General features: G+C 39.2%; 1 protein-coding gene across 1 annotated transcript in view; it reads left to right on the forward strand.

Moving 5' to 3' along the window:
* The window catches only part of NKAIN3 (sodium/potassium transporting ATPase interacting 3), a gene marked incomplete at both ends in the record, with an annotated part of 385,268 nt that overhangs the window by 342,728 nt on the left and 14,705 nt on the right, over window positions 1-27,835 (forward strand). Inside the window, one exon of the mRNA XM_082479460.1 lies at window positions 20,392-20,452. Within this exon, the coding sequence (XP_082335586.1) occupies window positions 20,392-20,452 (61 nt within the window). The remainder of the gene's footprint in view (window positions 1-20,391; window positions 20,453-27,835) is intronic.

Raw genomic sequence — 27,835 nt, forward strand, 5'->3', positions numbered from 1 at the left:
CAATTTTTCAGTATAAAAATCACTTATGTTTATAGACTACATTTTAGTCAACTTAATAAAGCTACACAAACCTTTCTGATAACAGTTTTCACAGTAAGAACCACCATTCATGTCACCTCCCCACTTAACTGCAACTTTCATTGCTATTATTCAGCATCTTTCTCTGCTCTCTAAAAGGCAGTTGGACTATATCTAAGGTATATTCTAAGGTAAGATTTTTACCTCTTTTATACTCTTCTGCCAGCTTAGAAAGCACAGCCTTTAATTTTCCATATGCTTTCTAAAAGGCAGCCAGGTACGCAGTGATGCAAGAGTAGGACAAGTAGTCAAATCCTGATCCTTCACTGAGCTTTTGACGTACAGCTCCTCTTCTCCGATTCCTCAACCCATAAGCACTGAGAATCAAACTGTCCTTGAAAACAAAGTTATTGAATATGCACACAGACAGACACTTCTGCCCTCCTTTCAATTTCCTTCACCTGCTTTTAAAAACTAACAACTCTCACTCTGCCTTTTTGCTATTTTTTGCAGATGATCTGGGGAAGTTGATACAGGAAAGGATGTAAAAATGGTCTCGTCACTCTTTTGAGGGTCAAGACCAAAGAGAAACATACTGCCTGAACTCTGTTGTCATTTTTCAAAATTTAAGTCACAAACCAAAATATAACTATTGCTTATTGATACTGTCTTGTAACCAAGTCATTCCTGATTCTTAGTCTGGATTAAGATTGTCAGCCTTCTTAATTAGTTAAACAACTCTGTAGGTACGTGCAGGACAAGGGAGATCCCCATTTCAGACTTTGCCTGAATGTACTGGTTTCACAGAGTCTGGAGGGTGATGTCCATAGCCTGCACAATATTTTTAGTACGACACATATCTTTCACCCATATCACTTAGTTTTCATCTGAAATTTGTGTTTCTTGGTGTCTTTCTGACCACAGCACAAACCCACACCTTTTGGAAGAAAATACTCTTGTGCCCTAATGACCAGTTCTAGGTTCCTGCGCTCCTCTGCCTCCTCTGGGGAGAAGACTTTAATCTAGGTACAACCATCCTCCACCCACATCTAATTCAACTTCTCTTGATAGTGTCAAGATCGAATTATGTAGATAGGAAGAACATCAAGCATTTCGTACAGTACAACTGTACAACACCTAATCACATTTGGGTCAGTATAAGTGAGGCAAAGATTAGGCAATGAAGAAAAAATTTCTAGAATACCTTTCTTTTCTTTCTCCCTAGTTTGGAAGATATCTTGTGCTTTCTAAATGAAAGCACCTTACGCTATCCCACCAAGTTTTCAGCTGGCTATTTTAAATGCCTAAGACATCTGTATATGGTAAATAGGTATGAAGTGGGACCTACAAAGTATCTACCTCCTGGAGTGCGAGCGGGAAGCTTGGCAGAGTACCCTTTGATCCCTGAAACGATGTTAGATACATATGTTTTGGCATCTATCCACTTGGATAGCTGTGGGCATCTGGACATCTGGCTGGCACTGTCTCAGAGGTGCTTCCTAGAAAGAATTACAGAGTTATTCTCATGTACAGCTGTCCTGGTTTGAGGACACGACAACAGCCCAGGATCCGACAGTAATTTGTGGGTTTTTTTTAATGTTGAAGATGTTCACTGGTTCGCGGTGATGATTCGTTTAGCCTATCAGGAAGGTAATATCCCATCCTGAATAGTATCTGTGCACTATCAGAGAGTAATACCCCCCACACCTTGTTTCTCTTTTCAGCTTTGGGCAGATTTCGTGTGCGCCATATTTCTTTCACAGTAACTGAATCTTGCCCCATGTAGTAACCAGCAGAAAAACTGAAATGATCAGATTCTGCTTTGCATCTCATCTGCTCTTGTTATAGCTGTCAGACAAAGTTATGCCCTGTCTAGATTCATGACAACTTTAATGATGTTTTTCATATATTGGCCTGAAAAAAGACAGTTCAACTGTCTCAAGATTTTCCCTTACAATGGGGACTCAACAAGAACTATGAATCATTATTGACACACTCAAAATAATCTGTCATGCTGCTTTAAAATACTAATGAGAAAACCCTTGAGTCTTTTGATATTAGTAGTTGTTTCATGTTGTAATTGAATTTGAAAAGCTCTGTTAAGATTTTTATCCTCTGACAGTAACTTATTATTTCTAGAATAAAATTGTTTCCTGAGTGGTTTAGATGGCAGCAGTCTGAAGAAGCCCTTTGCACTTAATCTTTCTTTGAACACTGTGAGCTAACTGTAAAGGTGGTTTCCCAGATCCAGAAGTTTTAAGGGAGTGTGTTATTTAGTACCATAAGCTTTCCACAGAGGTCATGTATTCTAGATGTTTGATCATCCTTATAATTCTCATCTGGACTTCCTCTAATTGGTTCTCCTCTTTGCGGAAGGGAAATCTTGAAAATATACACAATCCGTCAACCAACGCCTTACTGGTGCTGTGTTCTAGGGCACTCCTGATTCACCTTGAAATTCAATTTTGCACCCGAGTATGCTGTCCAATTTTTTTCCCAACACTACGATATTATCAAGTCATAGTCTGGGTGTGATTCATTATTCTGTGGAACTGCTACGTAGCCTGTTGTTCACCATGTTCTCTCTTCAAGCACTTCATTATTCCTGCTTAAGTACAGTAATTTGCACTTGGCTTTCCTGAATCACATCCTATTTTTTTCCAGACCCTTTGTCAGTTTGTCGAGATTATTTTAATTCTAATCTTGTCCTCCATGGGGCTTGCAACTGCAAACAGCTTGCTTCCATCTGGAAGTGTAAAAGGCATAATATCTGTTCAGATAACCAAGTGACTAATGAAACTACTGGATAGTAGTGGACCCAGGTGGAATTCAGTGGAGCCCGATCAGCTACTGTCTCTTAATTTGATGGAGAACAATGAGTAGCTATTTCTCAGTGCAATTTGCAAGCCAGTTGTTCAATCTATATAATAGTAGTTCGGTCTAACAATATTTTCAGTTTGCTTATAAGAATGTCAAGCAGTGTCAAAATGCTTACTAAAATCAAGATATATCACACCTGTTGCTCCTTCCCTAACCACAAAGCCCATTATCTCTGCTAAAAAGGAACAGACTCGATTTAACATGATTCAGTTTCTGATAAATTCATATTGGCTTTTACTTACCACCCTGTCTTCTTGTTAGTATGTTTATTTACCCACTAATAATTTGATTCCTTGTTTCAATAAGTTTATAGTAAATGAAGTTAGGGATATAATTCTGTGTGTCCTCTTGCCCTTCTCGTTTCCTCTCTTTGTGTAAAGAGACAGGGACAATCTTTGACTTTCCGATATACAGCCTCTCCTGTTTTAATCAAATTCTCACAAGTATGTTCTAATATACTTGAGATTGCTTTAGTCAGACTTCTACATGCATTGAGGTGAATTTACCAGGGCTAGTACACCTGAATTGCTTCAGTTTTCTAATTTATGCAAATGATCAATAACATATTCTCCCTTATTCTCACCTGAGTCCTTCATTAGTGTCAGTGACATTACTTCACTGACCACAGTTCATCTTTCTACTGAAGAAGGGAATAATGAGAAAAGACATAGGATTTTTCAGCCGTCTCAAGGCCGTGGTTCTGTATTCATTCCTTTGAAGGCAATGCCATTTAACACGGCCAAACCTTGTACCCAGCTGCTCAAACCCACGTCTCCAGTCATGTTTGGAGGAGATGTTTGCATAGCTGCAGTGGGCTGCCCAGCCGATGGGTGACCTGCTTATGCTGGAAAATAATTACTGCTGCCACGTGCACCTACAGCCTCAGGGTCACATTGCTGAGGACTATGACAGCTCATTGCTTGAGCTTGCTCTTTTTTCGGAATATGCCACTGAATATTTTTTATTATGCTTTATTCTCTTTTTAGTTGTATCTTGTGTCTTGACCTTTCTGAGTTTGTCCCTATACAATCCTGGTTTTATTTTATATTTGTCTCTGGTAATCTATATGCAGGTTGTCCAGGAGACTATTATTGAGCCAAATCCATCACTTTCTATACTTCTGCTTAGAAAAGTTTGTGTTCTTCCAGTCAGTCCTACCCTTTCTTGAACTCTTTTTTCTGATAGACCTGTTTGGGGCTAGAAGCTGCCTTCAATCTCGGGTCACTGCAGTCTGGTTCCTGAGTGTTTATTGTCCTTTTTCCACTGTTCTCCTCCTGGAATCGTTGTCTCCAGAATTTCAGTTTCTGTAGTGCAAGCTGTCTTCCCAATGTTATTTCTGATAAATGTTATCGATATTGTTCATTATAAAATAAAAAGGAAATCTAATTCCTTTCACAGGACTTCCTGCATGAAAGTGAGTAAGATCATACAGATTTTAAAGTCTTCTTAGTATCAGTTCTTACCTCTAAACGAATATAAGGAATACGTAATTATTTTTCTTCAGAATGATGCAAATTTTTAGAGAAACCATGTAGGATGCAAAATGACTGTGTTCTTACAAAAAAGAACAATATTTATCTAAGAATATTAGAAGTTTGCAAAAAATATTAACAGTTACTACATTTGCACTGGGTTCCTCAAATTGCTAAATTTAATGATTTTAAAAAGTTATATAATAATTTTGTCCATATAATAAGTTTATGCATTCTGAAACATCCCTGTCACTTTGGACACAGAGTCAAGTGCCTTGCAAATATCTTCTTTAACTGTGCTTGTGTTCGTGATCCATGTTGCAATCTGAGAGGACAACTTATTCCATAAAATTCTCATGGATTTTGTTAAAACATTTAACAAACAAATAGGAGCCTAAGCAATCACATTATTAAAATAATTTACTTCAATTCAGCTAATGGAAAGGATGGAATATATGATCAAATCAAGACTCCAATTAAGACTGAGTTGATGGACCAGTGAGTTCAGTTTCTCACATCATCCAGCTAATACGGAAGCAGATGATCAGATTGAATGTCACTGGAAATAATTGTTTGTTATTTCTTTAGAGTCTGTTTTCCTGTCTGCTTAAGACCCTATCAGTGATCGATACAATTTTAGCATTAAGTGTGCAAAAGACATAAGGACCCACAGGTCACAGTTTAGGTATGACTTATGTATTGGCGCATTGACTATTGCACTTTGGCTATTGGGTATTTCCCAGAACAAACAGAGATATCCCTTGGCTCTGTCACAGTGAAGCTATTGAAGCTATTTTACCGTTTCTTTCTTAAACCTCATTCTTACCAAGTGTTATTCATTTATTGCTCTGTTCCTCTTTTCATGTTGTAACAGAGAATTTTTCCCCCAACTTAAAATAAATACAGGTCAAATTCAGCATAATACAAGTTTTCAGTTGATAATTATTTTTCAAAATTTAATATACATATAATTTAGAGATTAAAAATCTTTGGGTTTTAATGCTGGGAAGTTTTGGAAGTGTCATTTTGTAAGCACACATATTTTCCCATGTATACATGTAAAGAATGAGCTGTATATCAAAGAAAATACAGAGGAAAATTAAGGAAGAATGAGTTCTAGCGAAGCTTGACTCACGCAGTTGTGAATATCTCCGAACAGGCAGTAGGAGTTTACCTGATGAATATGAGATCTTTAGGTATTAGTAAACTTACTGAACTCCCTTGACTAAATCCTCAGGTCACTTTTTTTCTGGAGAGGCTGAATGGAGAAAGAAGGGCATTGAATTTTGTAGGCTAGTCTATAAGAACATATGATATATAACAAATGGACAATTTTCTTCTAAGTACTCTTCACTTGGGGACAGTTTTCTCAGGCCAGTTTTCTGTTGATAGTTGATATTCTGGATTATGAATACGGTTCACTCCTCTCCCACTAGACAGAATTTTAGTCCTTTGGGGAGAGAGGAAAGTTGTGTCTGTGCACAGCTTTTCATTTCAACATAGCTGCTAAGTTGACGATGGATGAACTAATTTTCCAAAAATCTGAAAAATACAAAAGGCTCATAGGTGTCGTTGGTACTTGGAAGACTGGTTTTGAGATAAGGTTGTGAAGGTGAGTCCCAGAGTCAGCTAAACAGTATTTCAGAAATGTAACGATTAACATAACACATCCTTCCTTTCATTTAAGAGGGCTTTTATTTCCCCGCAGTTGTTTCAGTACTTAAGTATTAATGACTTTTTACCAGCAAAGATTGGCTGACTAGTGTGCCTTTTTGACTTTTTTAAGATTTCCGAACCAAATCCACAAAGTATTTTGACATTTTGTTATAGCCGATTTACTCATAATTAAACAATAAAAGTTTTCCTGGCCTAGCTCCAATCATAGCCCATATTTCTTACAATGAATGAAGTTGCAAGGAAATTGCGGATTATGAACTGCTGAGAGTAATCCTAGAAATCTAGCATGATAGCTGACCATCACTTGTATTGATTCTCAATATTTTAGGTGGAAGAGTCTAACATTTTGTCTTCCCTCTCATCTGGAATAGGTAGCATACCTAACTGAATCATTTCATATGAATTCCAAAACCTGAATGCAGCCAAACTTCAATTCACACATTTCAATTCAACAAATAGTGGGTTGAAATTATAATACATACATTAAGCCTAGAGCTAACATTTTGATCTCTTTCCCATTGTGTAAGTTAGACTTCTATGCTTCTAATTTACCAGCTATGTGATTTACAGCTGAGTTTAACAAATGTAAATAGTAATAAATTGGCATGTTTAAAGCGGCAAACGTAAGTGCTTGACATCTCCTGGCAATATTGCCTGGGACTTCCTCGGAAAATTTTGTAGTAGCTGAAATCTTGTTTTTCATAGCCTTTGATGGACACTTTTCCCCTGAATGTGCCTAATCAGCTTTTGACACATGTATAGGTCTCACCTCTCCAGCATGTTCTGGGCATTGACTTCCACGGTTTAATTCTGATTTGTGTGGAAAATGTCCTTCCTTCAGTTTGTGATGAAAGGCAACCCCTTAGTCTGTGATCTGATAATTTGGTTTGATTTTCCATTGTTCTTATATAATGAGAAGTGGAATTAATTATTTTATATTCATCTTTTCCAAGCAATTTGTGATTTTATTTTTTTCTATGGTTCTGTCATCAACTGTCTCTTTTCCAAGGGTGAATTTGTTTGATCTCTCCTTATTCCAAAGCCATCCATATCTTTGATTATCTTTGACTCCTTTCTCTGTATTAAACTACTTCTTTTCTGAGATGAGGAGAAAGAACTGTGCCTAGCACTGAGGATGCAGAACACAAAGGATTTGTACAGTGGCATAATGATGCATTCTACTTTCTTTTCTACTGCTTGCTAATATTTGATTCTCCTTTCTGACTGCCGCTGAGCACTGAGCTGATGTTTATAAAGAACTATTCACAAGTTTTCCAAGAGGTAATAACGAATTTAGAGCCTATTACTGTATATGCGTAGTTAACTTCAGCTCTAATTTTATCATGCAGTCACGTAATGTCATTTCATAGTGGACTTTCATTTTGCGTTGTCACCAATCATGATTCAGTTCCTCACCCTATTTCCAAATCATTCACGAATACTTGAAATGCATAGGGCTGGGCGTGATCCTGTATAGGGCACTAGAGATAACTCCCCCCATGGTGAACACCGATCTACTCATACACCATTTCTATATCCTCTGGGGGTGCTGGTCAACAGCAGGCTCAATATGAGTCAGCAGTGTGCCCTGGCAGCCACGGCAACAAACCTCATCCTGGGGTGCATCAAACACAGTACAACCAGTCAGTCAAAAGACGTGATTGTCCCACTGTATTCAGAGTTGATGCAGCCTCACCTTGAGTACTGTGTGCCATTCTGGGCCCCACAATTTAAGAAGGATGTGAAGGTCCCTGAATGTATCCAGAGGAGGGCAACAAAGCTGGTGAAAGGGCTGGAAGGAATGTCCTGTGAAGAGCAGCTGAGGACTTTGGGCTTGTCTAGTTTGGAGAAAAGGAGGCTGAGGGGTGACCTCATGGCTCTCTACAGCTTCCTGAGGAGAAGTGGAGATGGATGTGCTGAGCTCTTCTCCCTGGTATCCGGTGATAGGATGCATGGGAATGGTTCAAAGTTTCACCAGGGGAGGTTTAGACTGGACATTAGGAAGCATTTATCTACTGAGAGGGTGGTCAAACCCTGGAACAGGCTTCCAAGAGAGGCGGTTGATGCGCCAAGCCTGTCAGTGTTTAAGAGACATTTGAATTATGCCCTTAACGACATGCTTGAACTTTTGGTCAGCCCTGAATTGGTCAGTCAGTTGGACTAGGTGATCATTTTAGAACCTTTCCAACTGAAATAGTTCTATTCTATTCTATTCTATTCTATTCTATTCTATTCTATTCTATGCTATGCTATGCTATGCTATGCTATGCTATGCTATGCTATGCTATACTATTCTTTTACTAATCTATGCGATTAAAAGATGAATCCTTTTGATCCATGACAGCATACAATTATTGAGAAGCTGTGGTTAGGGATCTGCTCACCAAAATTTTGGAGGTGCAAGTGCTCTATATCAATTGGATCATTTATGCCCCAAAGGGCTTTAACATGGGACATGGCTTTCCCCTTCCATCATTTTTCATTCTTCACTAGTCTGTCACTTTTGTCCCCATGTCCCCATATTGAATAATTACAGTTTGTACCAATTTGCTTATTACAGGAGCCAGACTGCCTCTCCTTTATTTTCGTTTAGATGGGAATTGGCTTTTGTAAAAGTTAACATTTCAAAGAACTGTGACAGTTGTCAATAAAATAGACCTACCTGAGTTTCCTTTAAATGAGCTAGCTCTGCCTCTGCTCACACTATAAGGCAATTGTAACAGCAGGGGAAAGTGCTGTAAAGTTTAACCTCCCAGATATTTATTCAGCTAGTCTGTGCAGCACTGCATCGTTTAGTAGGCTTAAATTTATTTGTACCTGCAAGGAAGCAAAGGAAGAGGGTTTGAGCAAACAGCCAGTCCAATGGAAGCAGAGGAACCCCAGAAATGTATTCCAGATGTCCTTGTTTTCTGGAAAGAAACTCTACGTGCTCTGGCCAAAAGCTCAGTCTAGGTGACCTAGAGTCAAGGACTTCAAAGACACACTTCCAGTTGATACCTATCTCTGGTCAAGACATATTCTCACTGCAGCAAATTCTGCTTTGGCTCCTTTTGCAATTGCTTTTACCAGGTGCAGACTCTCTTGCTGCATTTGCATTTCTTCGTAGCAGTAGCTTCAAGGCAGGAGTTAGGGCCAAATCTGCCTCCCGTTTGCTAAAACAGCCTGACAGTTGGCTCTGGGGCAACACATTTGCTGCCACCCATACACCCAGCACGTGGGGACACGCTCACCCATGTAGGAATGCTTATGCTGGTGTTGTACTGACAGTAGGAAAGAAAGTCCTTTCTAGAATGGCTCCAGTGTAACTTGTGGATCTGCACACAGGCCGAGCTTAGGCTCCTTGGATAAGAAATATTGATTTTGGGTACACCCTGGGTTTCGGGCTGCAGAATCAGATTCAGATGAAGGTAAAGAGAGCAGTGGGATGCAGTGTCAAGTGAAACCTGTTGGTGACAAACAGGGATGAATAGGTCATGAGGCCACAACATGCATACGGGGACCATATACTGCAAGCAAATAAACTGTGCCGGGGAGATGTGGTATAAGAGATCACACTGGGTCAAATATGACTGGAGAAGCAGCTTCTGAAAGTCATTAGGCACTGACAGAAAGCGAAGCTTCATTGCAATTCTTGATAGCTTTCTGCCCAGTGGGAATCCAGCACAAAAGCCTTTTAGCACATAGTTTAACTGGGAATACCTGAGCAAACTGATAACATTGCTGCTTTTATGGTAGTCTTGTTTCTCACATATCACAACAGACCACTCCACAAAGCATTATAAGGATGTGTGCGGACGCGCACACGCGTGTGTGTTTATGTACCTTCATCTGCACGTTCAGGCAGCAGCTTGAAGGAATTAAACAATGTTATCCGTAGTAAGAAGAACTACAGTGGGAGGATATCCATAAAAGAAAATCAACTATCAAACGAGGGTTTTTCAAAACCACCTGCATTGCTATTGTAGAGTTCTTTGTGTTGCACAGTTTTGGCATTACAGCTGAGTAAAGAGGCTGCTATGTTACCTGCCAAACATATAAATCCAGCCACAATTCTGATTATAGTATTGTTTCTTCCAAAGAGCAAAACCAGCTCAACTGTGGCTCAAAATGGAGTCATTTGTTCTGTGGTTTGAATACAGCAGATTCATACACAAGTGAAAACACACGTGGTATACCATGTGCTAAATATCCTGTTAGATGGAAATTGATTGGGAAAAACAAAGTCATGATCAAGAAGGAATTTCTTACCTTTACGTCTTCTATCTGTGATATACTGTTGTTCATCACTGTAATATTTCAATGAACACAAACAAAAAGGCAAAACTATATCAACGTCTGGTAGATGTAGAAGTGATTTGTTTCATTTTTCGTTTTCGAGAATCAAAAGCCATCATCTGTTTGCCTGATCTGTCTTTTCTTGCCTTCTTAAAGATGGAGGTAAACTTTCTTTGCCAAGAATAGACAGACTTATCATCTGTGGTTCTCTCAGGAAGATAAGATTTTAAGAATTTCCAGTATATATTTACACATCCAAGAAAAAAAAAAAATATTTTTTGTGATTTTCCTTGTCTGTATTGAACAAAATATTAATAGAAAAAGAAAATTGAACTATGCAATGTCCAAAAATAATTTGGAATTGAGATCCACAAAGAGAAGTGCTGTATGCTGCTTTTCCAGTTCCCCCTGCAGACTAGATTATAAGAAAAGTTTTCAGACAATCTGTGCTCATCCATCCTGCCTTATATTAATTTCTACACTCTTGTGAATTTTAACCAGCTCTTGGTTAGTATTGAAGCCTCTTTCTTCCCTTTGATTTAATTAGTTCCAGGTCTAAGCTGGAGCATGTCTTTCAGGCTTTGGAGCTTACTTCTGAGGGGCATTTCCATGTCTACCACTCCTGAAAATCCTCTCTGAGGGTTCCACTGGGGGGGATGGGGGGTAATATCCACAGCCTGATATGGGTCGAGATTAAATTTTACTTTGCAGTTCATTAGATCATATAAAATTTCCTAACGTGAGTTTATATGATGGCTCAGGTTTTATCTGCAGGTTGACTTTTGTTGTTCTATTTTTCCCTGAGGTATTCTCTGGTGTAATTGTTGTTAGTGAAAGCTTTGCATATTTTTTCATACAATTCTCAAGCCATGTTTATGGATTAACAGCCGCTAGAATAATCATGTGTTCAGTCTTAGCTATTATTACCGAGGCATTTAAAAAGTATCTACAAAGGAGGTTAGAGAATAGTGGGGATCAGGCTGTAGTAATTCTGTTCTTACACTCACTGTCACCCCTCTGGAACCTTGAACTAGTTCTTTTTATTTCTGTGCCACAGTTCCTCTGTCTTTCCTCATGGTGATATAGTAGTTTCATCCATGTGTTATCTACATGGTGCATGAAGGGAAAGAAATGATTCAGAAGAACATGACTAATTCTTACAGATTGCAATGGATTGTTGGAATTAAAATGCATTCTCTGTGCCTATTGCCACAAGTAAGTGGAAATAATACTCTAATTATGTGCCTTCTGATCTAATAAGGAGGGAAAAAATATCTTTTGGCATTCTATCAACAAAGGATGTCTTTCATAATTGCAGTATAAGCAGTGGAAGAATTTTAAAAGGAGTATTAGCCTGAAAAATGGCCAAGATTTGCAATATGCTGCTGTTCTGAAAAGAGCTACTTTGGTACCTGCTACATGCATAATCGGTTTCCCTGGGATTCAGAAACCTTCCCAAGTACCTTGTCAGATGCCAAAGAGATTTACACTGGCTGTAGTCAGTGGCGGATATTTCTTTCATTCTTTCTTCTGATTTCATTACCAGCTGGTTTGTGCAACTTAGCAGAGGTGAAGTCATTATCTGACGGATCCCTTGAAGAAACACTTTGGGTTACACGACACTATCAAACTTGAATTTCTTTGCTTTGTCAAAAGATGTGAAGTATCGTGTCGTCTGCAAGTAGCTCTGAAATTAGCCTTAACACTTAAGGTAAAAGCAAATAAAAGTAGTTATTTAGAAAATATAAAACCAAATAACACCAAGTCAAGTTTACAGAAATGAAGGCAGGCCATCTTTCTGTCTGCTCATTGTAATATTAGTAGTAAACGGTTTTCTCACTCATTGTTATTTAGCTGACAAGCTAGTTAGGCATTAACCTGAATATGAGAATTTTGACCCCATTCTTAGAAGAACTTTTATTTTCTTTGCACACTGGAGGAAAACTAGATCTAGAGAAAGTCTAGCGTGTTTATCCAGCTCTTTTCTGGTGATTTTGATAAGAGCCTCCTCAGATGTAGATCTCCCTTTTCTCCCTCTTCTGTCTTACCACCTTCATCCCCTTCCCTTTCCATTGTTTTATTCTCTTAAGCTTCAAGGTTTGAGGTTGGCTTTATTTTACACTATTGACTTTCACTGTATTCATTTAAATCATTAACAAGCAATTAACATGTTGCAATATAAAACACAATATTCTAGCCAGTCGTGTTTAAATACTGTGTTCAGTGTTACTGCACATTGAGAATTGCATTTTATTCCAAATATAAAACTTAGATGACTGTCACATGATAGATAACCCAATAAATAGGATTGATGCTTAGGGCTTATTTCTTTCTCTTGAGTGAGGGAAGGACGAAGGTTCCCAGATCCCTTCTGTGGTCATAACTCATCTAGAGCACAAGTACCGCAACCTCGTCTGTGAGGGATACTCTGACAATGTTACCATTGGGCTACCAGAGTATTTAGATGAAATTCTGTGACCTACAGAATTATACAGGAGGCTGGATTAAACAGTTTGTTCCAAATCCTCCAGCTTTCTGTTCTCAGAAGAGATGATATTTTTTCTAAAGGTCCTGCAACAAAAACGAAGCAGGGAGAAGAAGCTGTAACTAAGCTGAACACTTGTGAGAGGGAGGGAGGGAGGGAGGGAGGGAGGGAGGGAGGGAAAGAGAACACACAATGTTCTCGCTTGTTTTTCTCAACCCTACCCAAGCTGGGACTTGGCAGTGTAACACGGCATTCCTCCCTCTTAACTGGTAAAATCCTTTTGGGCAAGTGGGCAATTGTAGTTATATGTTTATGCTCTTGGAGAAATAAATTACCAGACCAAGTGCAGGTATCCATGGTTCTGATATTGGCCTGGGAAAATTAGATTGTCAAACACAATTTTTAATTTAAAGATGAAGGGACACTGTGTAAACCAAGGTTTGAGAACATTGGATACAGGCTAGGACTTCGAAAAGCGTGGTAGCTAACAGCTGTAGTCTTTTCCAGCACGCTACTCTCCTCGCCCGGTGCTAGGTAGGTGGCATTCAAGAGCAATTATCTCCTGCGGTATTAGCTGACAGCAACTTCTATGTCTTTTAAGAATAGACATTTATTTTGGTATTTCTGCTCGCTTGTTTCTCCTCAATCAATATAAAGCAAAGGTACCTGTAAGGTCCTGTCACCCACTTTTAGAGCCCTTAACACATTTTAAGGCCTATCAGGGTTGTAGCCTCTGGGAGCCCTCCACTACAGCTATAAAAGACCCGACTGGCTCTGGGTCGTGCTGAGGAAATTGGTAGACAATGCCCCTAAAGCCTGATTTTTATTCAAATCAAATTCAATAGATTTTCAGAAGATGAAGGAAAGAAAAAAGAATAACGTTTAGACAACATAGGCTGCTGCTACCATATCCTGCTATGTTTTCTTGACGTTTTTCCAGTTGTTTGTCTGCTTTTACAGTTTTAGATTTCTAAGTACCTTAAGGTTGAGGCTCCTACTGCTACCACTGTAAATGTTGTGCATTTCATCGTCTAGTTCTCAGGTATGAGAACATAGCTTTGAGACTGTCTCTTCTTTAATTCAGAAAATTGCATTCAGTTTTTAAATTGTCTATAATTATATAGTTTTACAATATATTTCTAATCAAAAGTATATAATCAAGCAGTTATAGTGCATAATTATACGCAGTCATATAATTGGATAACTGTATACAATAGTATATAGCATATAATCATGCTGTTATGGTGAATGGTTATTATGATTATACTACTGTTATTCTTGATCCTGGTTCCTCTGTCATTGTCCTGAAATATGTGGAGTTACAATTTCTTTGTGCCTTATAATCTTAGTCATATTTCTACATTGTTGACTCTTGTATACACACAGATCCTGGGATAATATCCTGTTTCTCTTATGTACTTCCCATTCTGATTTAATGCTTTTTTAGTCTTTAATGAAAGAAAAAGGCTTTTCTGTCCTCTTTGCAAAGTATTAAAAATGTTGCTGGCAAGTAGGTTGCTAAGGAGATGAACTACTCATGTTTCACTTTCCTCAGAATTTGTTAACTCTCCTGAAAATGCTAGTCAGGATATAGCAATAGTTGGGATGTTTTGTAATTTAATGCGTTTTTACCTTCTTACTCAGTAAATTCATTCTTGCTACACAGTTTCCATTTTATAAGTTAAATTTAAAGACATCCTGTCAAGCTTTGTATCCTACACCCTTTTTATACACAAACATTAAATTTTAAAAGTCCTTTCTCCTTTCATACTCCCTCAGTCTTTGTGGGAAATTGGGTAATAGTGAAACATCTTGCAGAAAACAGGAGTTCTGTGTGCTGAGTTATACTTCTGAATTACCAGAGAGGTAGATGGGAAATGATGTTCTTCAGCTGTCATCAACAAAAAAGAAGTCAATAAAAAGCCATATTTAGCGAGGTGGCAGTCTGGGTGGAGTGGGTGTACACAAGGAAGGACGTGAAGCATAGTTGTCTTATCTTTTTGATTGAAGGGATCTTCCAATTTTTTTAGTTGACCTATACTATCGCATACATTCTCTGGGAGCCAGGGCTACTGAACATTAATTTAGTTTATTTGGATGGTCCTATGTTGTGATGAGATCTCTGCAAAAATCTGGACAATGGCTTAACAGTGATAAGTGTCTTATTGTACACCTGATCTTGAAGATTAACCTGATAGCATAGGTCACTGCTTCATGTAATCTTAAATACCCGGTACACACTCATATAGCTCCTTTGGGCCAGAGGAACAGCAGTATGTGAAGCAGATAGATAAGAAAGTAATCACGTACTGTGAGAGTGTATTTAAAGGCCACAGCTGATGATGGCAAAGCCAAGCAGAAAGATTTAAATCAGAATTATCTAAATCATCAATTTTAATCAAAAATATTTCAGTCTGCAGACAATAACCTTGATTTAAATAATCACTTCTAATTTTATTTTGCATTTGTCCTTGTTTTCCTAAGGAAAAGTTAATCCACATTAACTGGTAACTATTAAAATACATTAATTTGCAAGTAAATATACATTTTACACTCAGTTTGGTTCTTCTTTTTAATAAGATATATTCCAGCAATATTCATTTATTGAAGCAATTATATGGCACGGCATATATTTGCTCAGATGATTAGTTTTTTAATTTCTTACATGTTTTCATAGTTTCTTACAGTTTAATGATGGACAATTATATAATCTAATTTCACTTCTATTAAACCAGGCATTTATATTTCATGCAGATATCCATAGCTTAAGCCTAGAGACTTTAGTTAGACTGAAGCATTTAGGTCCTCTAGAGACTATACTGCACAGGAGAAAAATAACAGAGACTACTACTTCCTTCCTACCTAAGGCTATCAGCAGAAAATAAATTATGTATCAAAAGCCGCGATAATAGCATCATATAAATGTACCGTGTTTCACTAATAAGAAATCCCTTTGTGCACTCCACACTGAAGTCTCTGGCAACGCATCCTAGGTGACAATTTTTTCCCACACCCTGAGCCTGCTCATCGCTATGATTTGGAGAATGTGAGCAACATTTATCAACTAGTCATTGAAGAAATAAAGATTTTGGCATGAAAATACTTGTGGTTCTGAAAATACTAGATAGCTGCATCCATACTGGGACCAATGCTGTTTCATATCTTCATTAATGACATAGCGGGACTGAGTGTACCCTCAGCAAGTTTGCTGGTGACACCAAGCTGAGTTGTACAGTTGACATGCTAGGGGGAATAGATGCCACCCACAGGGACCTTGGCAGGCTCAATAAGTGGGCCTGTGTGAACATCATGAAGTTCAACACGGCCAAGTGCAAGGTCCTGGGGGATGAATGACTTGAGAGCAGCCCTGTGGAGAAAGACTTGGGGATCCTGGTGGATGAAAAACTGTGAGCCAGCAACATGTGCTTGCAGCCCAGAAAGCCGATCATATCCTGGGCTGCATCACAAGAAGTGTAGCCAGCAGGTTGAGGGGAATGACTCTGCCCCTCGACTCCACTCTCATGGGACTCCACGTAAAGTACTGCATCCAGCTCTGGAGTTCCCAGCACAAGAAAAATATGGATATGTTTGAGCAGGTGCAGAGGGAGAATGAGAATTGTCAATGGACTAAGAGAATTGGGGTTATTTAACTCCGGGTGGACCTTATTGTGGCCTTTCAATATATAAAGGGGGCTTATAAGAAAGGAGAGAGGCTTTTTAGGGTCTTCTGTAGTGAGAGGACAAGGGGCAACGGTTTTAAATTGAAAGGGGGTAGATTTATATTGGACATAAGGAAGAAAGGTTTTACAATGAGGGTGGTGGGATACTGGAACAGGTTGCTCCGAGCAGTTGTGGGTGCCCCATCCCTCAAAGTGTTCTAGGCCAGGTTGGATGGGGCTTTGAGCAGCCTGATCTAGTGAAAGATATCCCTGTTCATGGCAGGAGGGCTGTACTAGGTGATCTTTAAAGGTCCCTTCCAACTCAAACCATTCTGTGATTCCATAAAATATCTGAGTGTTTTAAGTGTTGCTTATTCTCTTCAGAGCAAGATGTGTACCCTAACCACTGTGTAGCTGGATGAAAACAGGGAACAACAGCTTCTTCCCACAGTTTCCCACTTGATTTTCTGCAGAATAGCACTGACAAGTGTCTTCTGAGGCAGTTTACTAGGCTGGGCTCTGCAGGCTAGACAGGCAGTCCCCTGTACAGTGCAGGGATCCCAGAAGGTTTCCATGACTTGACACTCAACATTCTCAAGACAAGCCCACCTTGGCATCTAAATTGCTGTCTGGATCAAGCCAGAGGTTCCCATTTATACTTTCACGTGCTGGTGACCTTTGATGATTTGGACATCCTGTTCCAACCACTTCATCGGTCCCTTTAAAGATAACTGAAACCCAAGATGGGAAAATTAAGTATCTTCCAGCTCATTTGCCTCACATTTTCTTTAGTTATCAGGGAACACACATTTAAGTCTATCACTTGGTGCCAGGCCAATAGCCAACATTTCCAATATCAAGAAATCAGGCAGTACACATCAGCCAGCCCACTGCAAATTGGCAATTAACATGATGGGTTCACATGAGCATAACGTTATTAATTAAACAGCAGCTGGGTTAATCAAGATAGCAAAAGTAATTTGTTGAAATAAATATTTTATTAGTGTGTCCATCAATAAATCAAAAGAAGAGGTTTTAATTAATTCATTTATAAAAATATTCACACTGTGGTGGCTGTAACTCTGTTCAGGGATCTGGAAACAGGTCTCATCTGCAGAAAGGTATATTCCCACTTTATCACTTCATGTTAATTATACTGTAGATATCAGTTACCCAACTATAATTGCCAGTATGTTAGTTACAGGCCAAACATTGCTGTCCGCCTCTGGACAGCAATACCTGACAATTGATGCTAAAGGACTCTTTTTCCTCTGTTGCTTTATCCCTTCAGAGATGTGCATTCTGCCATTTAATTACGAAAAGATATTCTTGTAATATGGTGGGTTATGACACCTCCCGGCGTGATTTGAGACCTGATCTTTCTTTTTCCCCCTAAAAGACCATGAAATTGAGAGAGGTTGAATATATTTTTTTTTATTTCTCCTGGTATTAATAACTTAACAGGTGGGGGGAAATGGTATATTTTAAACAAGTATATGCCATAAACACACCAGGTGGCAGTGGTTTCTATCTGACTGAGAAATATTTATCTACTAATGCTGAGAAATATAAAGAAATATTGAGAAGCAGAGAGAGGCTGCTGATTTTGCAAGAAGGGGATAGATTAGACAAAGTGTGTTTCAGACACTGAAGAAAGCGGGAAAATATTTACTTTAAGGAGAAGACCTACTTAAAGATCAAGAAATAAGCTGTTAGGACTGTTAAAACAATCAGGCTTGCCAGGTCTCATACTTATTTGGAGGGAAGACCTCTGAGAGTATCTTTCCCCATTGCTTTCTTCTTTGCCTCAGGTGGTTTAATACACATTAGAGTTTAAGTCTCTCTCTGTGCTTTATCCACCTGTCCAACATCTTAGACGTGTGTGAGAAATTTGCTGGAAGCCTTCATGGCTGGATGCTTTACCTAATATGCATGGATGTGGAGTACACATGTACATATAAAGAAGGAACTGCATTTATACAAGTAAATTTAATACAGAATATGAAAGAAGAAAAAAGAAAGAAATACACAATTGGATCCCATTTTCACTAATGGTGGGAGGCTGGACTCCTCTTACCCGCCCACACAGTCTACAGCAGGCAAGCGTGGGCTCAATCTGAGCCAGCCAGGCCTGCTGTGGCTCTAGGACCCCTCCAGCTGCAGGCACCGTGACACCGGGCTTGGTAGCTCAGGCACAGCTTGGTCCTAGCTGTCTCCAGCGAGCGCCTCCTCCAGAGCTGGTTTGCATTTCGCTGGCTCAGAGCATCAGTACAACAAAGTGATGTCCACCTGACAGAGGCTGTGGCAACGCCACCCCAGTAAACTGGATCCAAAAAAAAGCTGAGGAAGCTGCCGATAGTGCAGTTTGCTCAGAGCAAGAGGGAAGTTGGATTAAACTCACTTTCCCGAAACACCAGCGAGGTGAATGCCCTGGAGAGGAAGCTCCAACAGGACTGTACGGCAGCGTTGAGACAGCTCCCATTCACAAGTAACTCAGCTTTAGTGTACCGTAGCTTAATTCTCCATGGGGAAGATTAATCCCTTGGAGGAGGATTAAGCTACAGTGAACTAAGGCCACTTTATTTCTGAATGGGAAAGGCCACACAGGGATTTAATGTACTTTATCTTATGTGCATTGATTTCACAGCTTTAGTTAATTCATCTTAACTTCCCCGAATTCCCTTGTGCGGACAAGCTTTTTGTCTGCAGCGAGGCTCTTGGATCTGCTTGTAAAGCTCCTCGTGCAGCCCAACCAGAAAGCAGGTTGGAATGATTTCTGCGTCTCTGAAGGAGCTTATACCTGTCTAGATACTATTAAATTACCTCTTTCTCAGATGGTTGATCCGTGACACCCTTACAAGAACTATTTTAATTAGATTTTTTGAATGGACGGGAGAAAAAGGAGTTTTCTTAAAACTAATCTCTGGGTTATTTTAGAAATCTCTCATGAACAGTCTTTTCAAGGCTTTCGGATAGCATGAATTGTGTACAGCTGCACAAACAATATTTTCTCAAGCGTGGACATGTCTGGGCAGTGCAGTTTAATAGGTTTCCTTGCCCAGTTGGATTTTCTTCTTCTTTGGTGGCGGTCATAAGAAAACATTTTGTCTATACGGAAATTAAATGAGAGTAGTCTCCATTCCCTGATCCTAAAGATCTTAATCCTTTCCTCTCCATGGCACAATTTACACAGATCTGGGTTGAGGGGGATGTTTTTGTGGGAGCTGCTGTTAAAATAATAGCATGATTTTGCTGGTGTTGTCCTCTGGGGAAACAAGTCTGCTCATTTCTTGCATAGGTAATGTGTTTTACTGATAGGCCCTTCTGATAAGGTGTTTCCTGATGCTGATGAATCATAACCCACCTTTACTGTTCAACTACATCATGACATTTCACAGATCAAATTGAACTTTTGCCAAACATTTCTTCACTGGGACACTTCGTGCAACAAAAAAAGACATCTCTTGCAGATTCCATACAATCTTTACTATGCCTTATTTCTGTAGCAGTCAATAAATATTTTATCTTTTTTATACGTAGTTAGGTGCTTAGGGGGCTGATGTTCATGTGGACAAAGTCATGTGAGACCAGAGGTACTGAACAAATAAAGGAACATAAGCAATAGCTGAACATTAAGGTCCAAGCATTTTCCACCAGTATTACTCAATAGTAGTGTTTATCAATACCAATCTCAGTGAGGCTAGGAAAAGATTTTAAAATACACTACAACATGAACAAAAGAGAGGAAGTCTCTTTAATTTAGTTTTTTGTGACCACTTGCACTGAAATTTACATCTGAGTTCAGGAAATGGAAGCAAATCTTTTCTAAATATAGTTGTGATACCTGTATTTATATAGCATAGTACTAAAGCTTAATGAGTGTTCAATGTATTCTAATGATCGCTTTTCCTCCTCTTTCATGCAGCTGATTGGATTTGTGTATGCCTGTTACGTGATCAGTATTTTCATGGAGGAAGAGGACAGCTGTAAGTACTGATACACACCTCTCCATCTCTGGAGCCACAGTACCTGGGGTGAGACTTAGTCTTGCAGTAACTGCCAAGGCGAACAACAAAGTGAAAAATAGCAGAATCTGGCATTCATGTACACTACCAACTTCGCTCAAACACATTCTTATTTAGGTACTGCCACTTTATTTAGGTGTCAGAATTGTACTGACTAAACTTGCTCATAGGGATCTGTGAACCGCTAGCATGGACCAGTCATACTGCTGAAAAGCATGTGATCTGTGTCGCATATATATATATATATATATATGAAAGTTTTTATGTATGTACACTTAAATTTGAATCAAAGCTCCTGAAAATATTTAGTCTGTTTTTCCAAGTGACAGTTTATCAGCAGTAAAGTTAATGCAGATGACGGGTCAAGCCATTTACAATGTATGGTATCACTCTGATCAACAATTAAATAGACCTGTTCAACACTTACAAATAACTAGATTGTGCATCTGAAACGCTGACCCCATGTTCTTAACCTGCCTTTATCAAGAAAACCCTTATATACATAACCATATTGCTGAAAAAGTTTGAAAATGTGAATACCTTTCAAAAAGTATTTATCAAAAGTCATTAAACAGGCATTGGGAAAATCTGAATATGTTGAACATTTTGGAAGGATACTGTGTGAAAAGAGATAGTGAGAATTGCCTAACAAGACTACCATACCCACATGACTAGCAAAGGGATTGGTAAAAGAAATAGAGAGACTGGAATGATATTGGATGAGCAAAGAGAAGCAAAGAACAAGTCTATTTAAAAAAAAGGGAGTATGTGTGATCATGTCCGTGACTTCCTCTCATATATGAGGAATTAAGTAGCAAAATATCTACCTCCAGGAAAAAAAAAAAAAAAAAAGGAAAAAATGCCAATACCATTTTATGGCTATAGTATAAATAATACACAACCAAATATTTACTCATACATTTTTATTCATAAATCTTAACATAGTTGTTTTGTTTCTTCACAGAATAGCACTAGTGGGTGAAATGCATATCCTAGGAAAAATTAATTTGGTGTGTAGGAAAGCATTTGATAATATCTGGAAAATCTTATTGAAAACGTAATTCAAGTATTTCACAGCCATGATGGAAAAACAGACTTTTTGATTGAAAACAGTGTGAAGGACCATAAACAAAATACTTTTCCATTGCTGCAAACTGTACCATGTTCGGTTCTCCATCATAATGCAACAGACATTAATGTCAAATCTATTTTAACGCTGTCATTTAGGTTTCTAATAGGAAGAAAACAGATCAAAGAGTTTCTCAGACAAAGCATAGTGGGAAAGAGTCATAAGCATGTTGTGCACATAGTGTACTGTGAAAAGGTACAAGGAGTCTGGACAAAGACTGGTGCCGTAAAGGAGAAATATGACCACTTGGAGAAGCAACGTGAAATGTAGGTCTTGAGGAGGAGGAAGAGTCCAGACAACGCTCCCTTGGAAAGCTGGGAATTGCCAGTTAGTCAGGAACTGGTAACACAGGGTAACAGCAGAGGACTGTGCGGCAGTAAGACGGCCCTATAATTCGGGATGTATAAACAGCGTCTTTGGTCAGTAAAATCCAGAGACAACTGTCCTTTCTGTATGTCTGTGGTGAGTCATTATGGTAGCTAGAGCTTCATACGGCTATCTGGAAGCATTGTTGGAGACAATTACTGACAAAATTGCTGGAACAGGGAGGCTTCATTAAATGACTAGGAAGGCCGGCAGACTGATAAGGAAGACACAAAATACAGTGATTTTTCAAAAGGGTAATAGTGTGTGTACATGCACAGCCACACGCAAACACAGCTATATCTCTATCTGGGAAGACAGAGTCTTCACTTTTTACGTAAGTATGCTATATTATTGTTGGGTTTGTTTAGTCCTTTATAGTATGCTTCACACCCCCATGTAAAATGGAAAATGCATGTGTGAAAGAAAGACAAAACTCCCACCAAAGAATACAACATGTTCCTGGAAAATGCAGTCACCTGCTGAAGAGTCACTGTGGTTTATATACAGGGCCTCACGGAATGACAGTTTCAGAGTTGGAAGGGACCTCTAGAGATCATCTAGTCCAACTCCCCTGCCAAAGCAGGATTGCCCAGAGCACATTACTCAGGACTGCATCCAGGTGGGTCTCGAAAATCTCCAGAGAAGGGGACTCCACAACCTCCCTGGGCAGCCTGTGCCAGTGCTCTGTCACCCTCACAGTAAAGGTTTTCCATATATTTGAACGGAACTTCCTATGTTCTAACTTGTGCCCATTGCCCCTTGTCCTGTCACTGGGAACCATTGAAAAGAGCCTGGCTCCATCCTCCTTCAACCCACCCTTTAGATACTTGTAAGCATTAATAAAGTCTCCCCTCAGCCTTCTCTTCTCCAGGCTAAAGGGTCCCAGCTCTCTCAGCCTTTCCTCATGCTCCAATCCCTTAATCATCTTAGTTGCCCTTCGCTGGACTCGCTCCAGCAGTTCCCTGTCCCTCTTGAACTGAGGAGCCCAAAACTGGACACAGTATTCCAGTTGTGGCCTCACCAGTGCAGAGTAGAGGGGGAGAATGACCTCCTTTGGCCTACTGGCCACACTCTTCCCTATGCAGCCCAGGATTCCATTGGCCTTTTTGGCGACAAGGGCACATTGCTGGGCCATGGATAATTTACTGTCTACTAGGACCCCCAGATCCTTCTCCTCCGAGCTACTTCCCAGCAGGTCTGACCCTAACCTATACTGGTGCTTTACATTCTTCCTCCCCAGGTGCAGGACCTTGCACTTGCTTTTGTTGAACCTCATTAGGTTCTTCTCTGCCCAGCTCTCCAGCCTGTCCAGGTCACGCTGGATGGCAGCACGGCCCTCCGGGGTGTCAGCCACCCCACCCAGTTTGGTATCATCAGTGAACTTGCTGAGGATGCACTCTTTCCCCTCATCCAGGTCATTAATGAATATATTAAACAAGATTGGACTGCGTATTGACCCCTGGGGGACACCACTGGTTACAGGCCTCCAACTAGACTCTGTGCCACTGATCAAAACCCTCTGAGTTCTGTCACACAGCCAGCTCTCAATCCACCTCGCTGTTGCCCATCTAACCCTCACAAGAGGGTTATTGCCAAGCTGATGGCCCCATTCAATTAGTAAATGTGTCTACTTCAGAAGACTCCAGGCAGGGTCTGTCTTTGACATTCCAGGCCTGATTCCCTTTCCTCCGACTGTGAGCCCACCTTACTGTCTTTTGAGAGCTTCGTGTCATATGATAACAATGGAATTTAAGTCACTGAGAATGGAGAACAGTTGACATATTTATTAAACAGCAAAACACACCAAGAGCTAGGGCAATCCAGTATATAAAACCAAGCCAGTGCCCATTCTCTATACAGGAATTGGGCATCTATGTTTAATTTCTGCTTTTCTTTCAGAATTGCCAATGGCAATTTGGTGTTTTCCTACATACAATTGGAAATCATCTTACTCACCTTGGAAAGTATGGTATAATTAAATTCTATTATGTCCCTTGTTAGGAACAGGCAAGTTTCCAATCCTTACTTGTACCTTTACATATAATCTTCTAGAATCCTGTGTGAATAGATTTTTTTAGTTAGCGGAGGATGACCTCGGGCAGAGGGTGAGAGAGGTGTGCTGGAAGTGGAGCAAAGAACCAGAATAGATACAGCTAGGAGATTTTACAACCAGTGGAGGAAAATAATTTCTGTTTGTTACTTCTTTTTATTTTCCTTTTAAGATGCTGAATCCGATCAATGAAGGCAACTAAAGGCAACTAAATAGCACTTTAGTATCTCACTTTGTGTTAATTGGTGTCTTAATGCCTATTTTTAGAGTCCTCTCTGCTTATAGATAAATACATTGAAGACAAATGTCAACTCATTTATAGCAATCAAACAGATGTGTTTTAAATGAAGACACGTCGGTGTAAGGTGCAGTGGGAAAAATTGTTTGGTTAGGTAATTATCTAAGAAGAACAGGACTTATTCTGGAAAAATTCACATTGTTAACTTGCAGCATAATGAACAAAAACTTACTTAGGAGAGAAGTAGAGTGGTGTTTCTAAACAGGTTAAAAGTAGACAGTGATTTCATTAGGATAAAAGTCCAAGAAACTGCAATGAAAAGGCAATTTTATGCGTTTTAATATGATGCAGCAGATTCTTTTCTTAGGTAGATGCAGCTATTCCACCATATTTTTGCAGTAGTTTGTACAGAATAAATCCTCAACCATCTGAGAGTCAAAGCCTCTCTAATTAAATATAGTCTGCAATATTCAGTGCATCAAGTTAACCCCAGTTCTTGGTCTGAAACCCGTCAGGCAGACTTAAAAATTAATAATAGCTCCCTGTTTAGCCTCTGTGCAGTGCTTAAATGGATTTTGAGCCTGACATTTCAGCTGATGGACACTTTTCTGAACAGTAATAATGCTTGAGGAAACATTTATTTCCAGATATTGCTCACCTTACCTACGTTTCTGACTGTAGTTAACTTTTACTTAGAAGGAAGATGATAGCAGGTCAAAAGGAATGAAAAAGACATGTAAAAGGCACACTGCTGTAGTGGGGTTAATACCTTCCATCATTCATCCTAATGAAAAAGTCTATTTATATCTCTTCCCTTCATTTTTCCATTTCTTTCTTTGTAGATCTATCAATCTATATAAGCCCTTTTGAAGGAACAGAATATGTGAAATCTGTAATCGTAAAAGCCTGTCACTATCCTGTTTGTGAATCATTTTCTCCTAAAAACGAACTCAGAAGCTTGTTGCTACCTTGTCAGAGGTAGTGAATGGTTTTAATAAAGCTGAATCTGGAGACTAGGCAAAATGCATTGTTAAAATCATTATTAAAATTCTAAATAGTTTCTGGACTTTCTCTGAGAAACAGTTGGTAGCGCTATTGTTGCAAAATACTAGTTCATAAATATGACATTGACATATCAGAACTGATAGTGCTGTGCTGTCCTCTATGTGAATTTGTGGAGCGGAAGCTGAGTTGCATACGAATTGCGTAAGGAAAAAAAAAAAAATTAAATCAGAGGGGAAGATTTGCCAGAAACCTACAATTGTGATTTCAGCATTTATTGTAAAAACAAGACTGAAACACCAAAAGGTCAATCCGAGGAAGCTCAAGCCTCTTTTGTGCATGTGCAAAAACAAAGGAAGGAGCTTCCATTCACCATGAAGGAAAGCTTTAACCTCTGAATGAAACCACAAGAACAAAATTAATAAACAAAAAAATGATAATTCTTTTTTCATCTTCTCTTGCCTATGCCAGTTGTATTCAGAGCTCAGCTGTGCTTTCAGAACAGAGAGGAAGATTAATCTGTTTTACAAAAGGAAGAGCTTCTCCATACTGTGGTATCAATAGGAACCTCCATATGCCATCATTACACAAATATTAAGTAAAACAAGATACATTATTACCACTGTTGAAAAACTACTGCATTGCCTTATCTGACATATGGCATTACATTTATACATACCATTGAGCATCTGTTGGCAGGAATCAAACAAGAGAGAAAGAATTCTTTCTTCACATACAATTTAATATTTATAGTTACGCAGTGGGTCCACCAGTGATGAATTTCTTATGAATATGTTATTTTTTGTAAAAGAAATAAAGAACTAGCAGTAGCTTATATTAGCAACAGACTCATATATGTTTGTATGTGTGATTAACTTTATATATAAATATACAAGTTTCCTTAACTAAGCAGTTCTGGGGAACACACTACTAATACCTTTACATCAATTGCAGTTTCCCACGTGGCCAAGTCCATTTACCTTCTAGAAAAGACAATTTTTATCATAAAATGTTTAATATAAAAGATGACCAAGAAGAAGGACCCTGCACTACGCTGCTGTTGAGCATTACAAGAATCAAGCATCCCCAGACAACGACTATCCTTAATTACCTCACTGAAAATGGGACCTTATGAAATTTTCCAAACAGTAACCAGCAGCACAGACTGTCACTGGGCTTTAGCACTCACTGCTTATAATGACTTCAGATATTGAAACAAAATGTGTTGTTACTGACCAATGGATGAATATGCTTGACACCGACTTCTAAAATTATAATAAGTTTTACTGCCTTGCACTAAAACAGCACTATAGCTGCCAGGCTGACAGCATTCTCCTGGCTTTGGCATTTCTGTAAAACGGCAGTGACTATCAGTATTTTTGGAAGGCTTGAAAAGCAATTTGCATCTTTCTGTTCATCTGGACAAGCAACCCAAAACCGCAGAATTTTGATATACCAGTTTTGGTAAAACAACAGAATCAGTTATTTTTGCCAGGCATAGACTATACGTATCGCTAGACGCAGAACTGTAAGGGATCCATAACCAATATGTATCCTGTAAGTGTTCATTCAACTGAACAGTTTTCTAAAAATAAACAAGCGCAGAGATGAAGAGCCTGACATAGCTCTTCTCAAATGTGGTCTGTGACATCTGGAAAGCCAGGGAGCCCAGCTAACACCATAACACATCTGGCTGATGATCAGTTGTTCCTGCTGCTCCTCACGCTGATGTGCTGCCACGTGCCAGGGAGGCGGGTGCCAGGGGGTGACTGTTAGCAGCTGCTTTCATCGCCTTGCAAACGCCCGCCGTGAACCAAAGGAGAGGTTGAAGCGTAACCAGAAATAGCACCAGGAGTATCCAGGAGGTTCCCTCCCCCAGTTCAGCTGTGGCCCAGGCCAATCCCACCAAACATTTAATGGAGACCAATGTCAAGATCCAGTTTCTGTTGACTTTAGAGGTCTGTCCAGCTGGAGTTTTTTGATTAGATGCAGACTCAGCTATTTACTATCCTACTTATACCTTATACTTTCTCCTGTACTGGGAATTTAAAGGATTAACCTGTTATTCTAACAACAATGCGTGGTCTTGCAGTCCCATTGGTGTCCTCCTATTTATCATTATCCTTAATGTGTGAATTAACTGAAAATGCATGCTCACTCCTACGCTAAACTAACACAATGAACTCTGAAGTATTTAATGAAGGAAGAAATACAGCAGGGATGTTATATGATTGAAATTACAACTACATACTATTTCAATTTTCCTCCTTTTTTTTTTTTTTTTTTTTTACATTAAGTTATCAAACATTGCCTGCTTGTTCTCATTCCTGTGGAAACAGATGCATAGATATAATGCACACAACCAAGAGTCAAACCTCTCAGGAGGTGTAAAATAAAAGCAGTTAAACAATATAAATGCTAAATACTAGAAGAAATTTCGATCCTAGTTAAGTCAGTGGCAAAAAAAAATTGCAGCGGAGGCATGATCTTCCCTTCTGTTTTTCAGCTTAAAAACTATAGATGAATAATCCGTCACAGGAAAAAAACTCAGAAAAATAT

This window comes from Vanellus vanellus, assembly GCF_965231255.1.
Source record: "Vanellus vanellus genome assembly, chromosome: 2".
Taxonomy (NCBI): Eukaryota; Metazoa; Chordata; class Aves; order Charadriiformes; family Charadriidae; genus Vanellus; species Vanellus vanellus.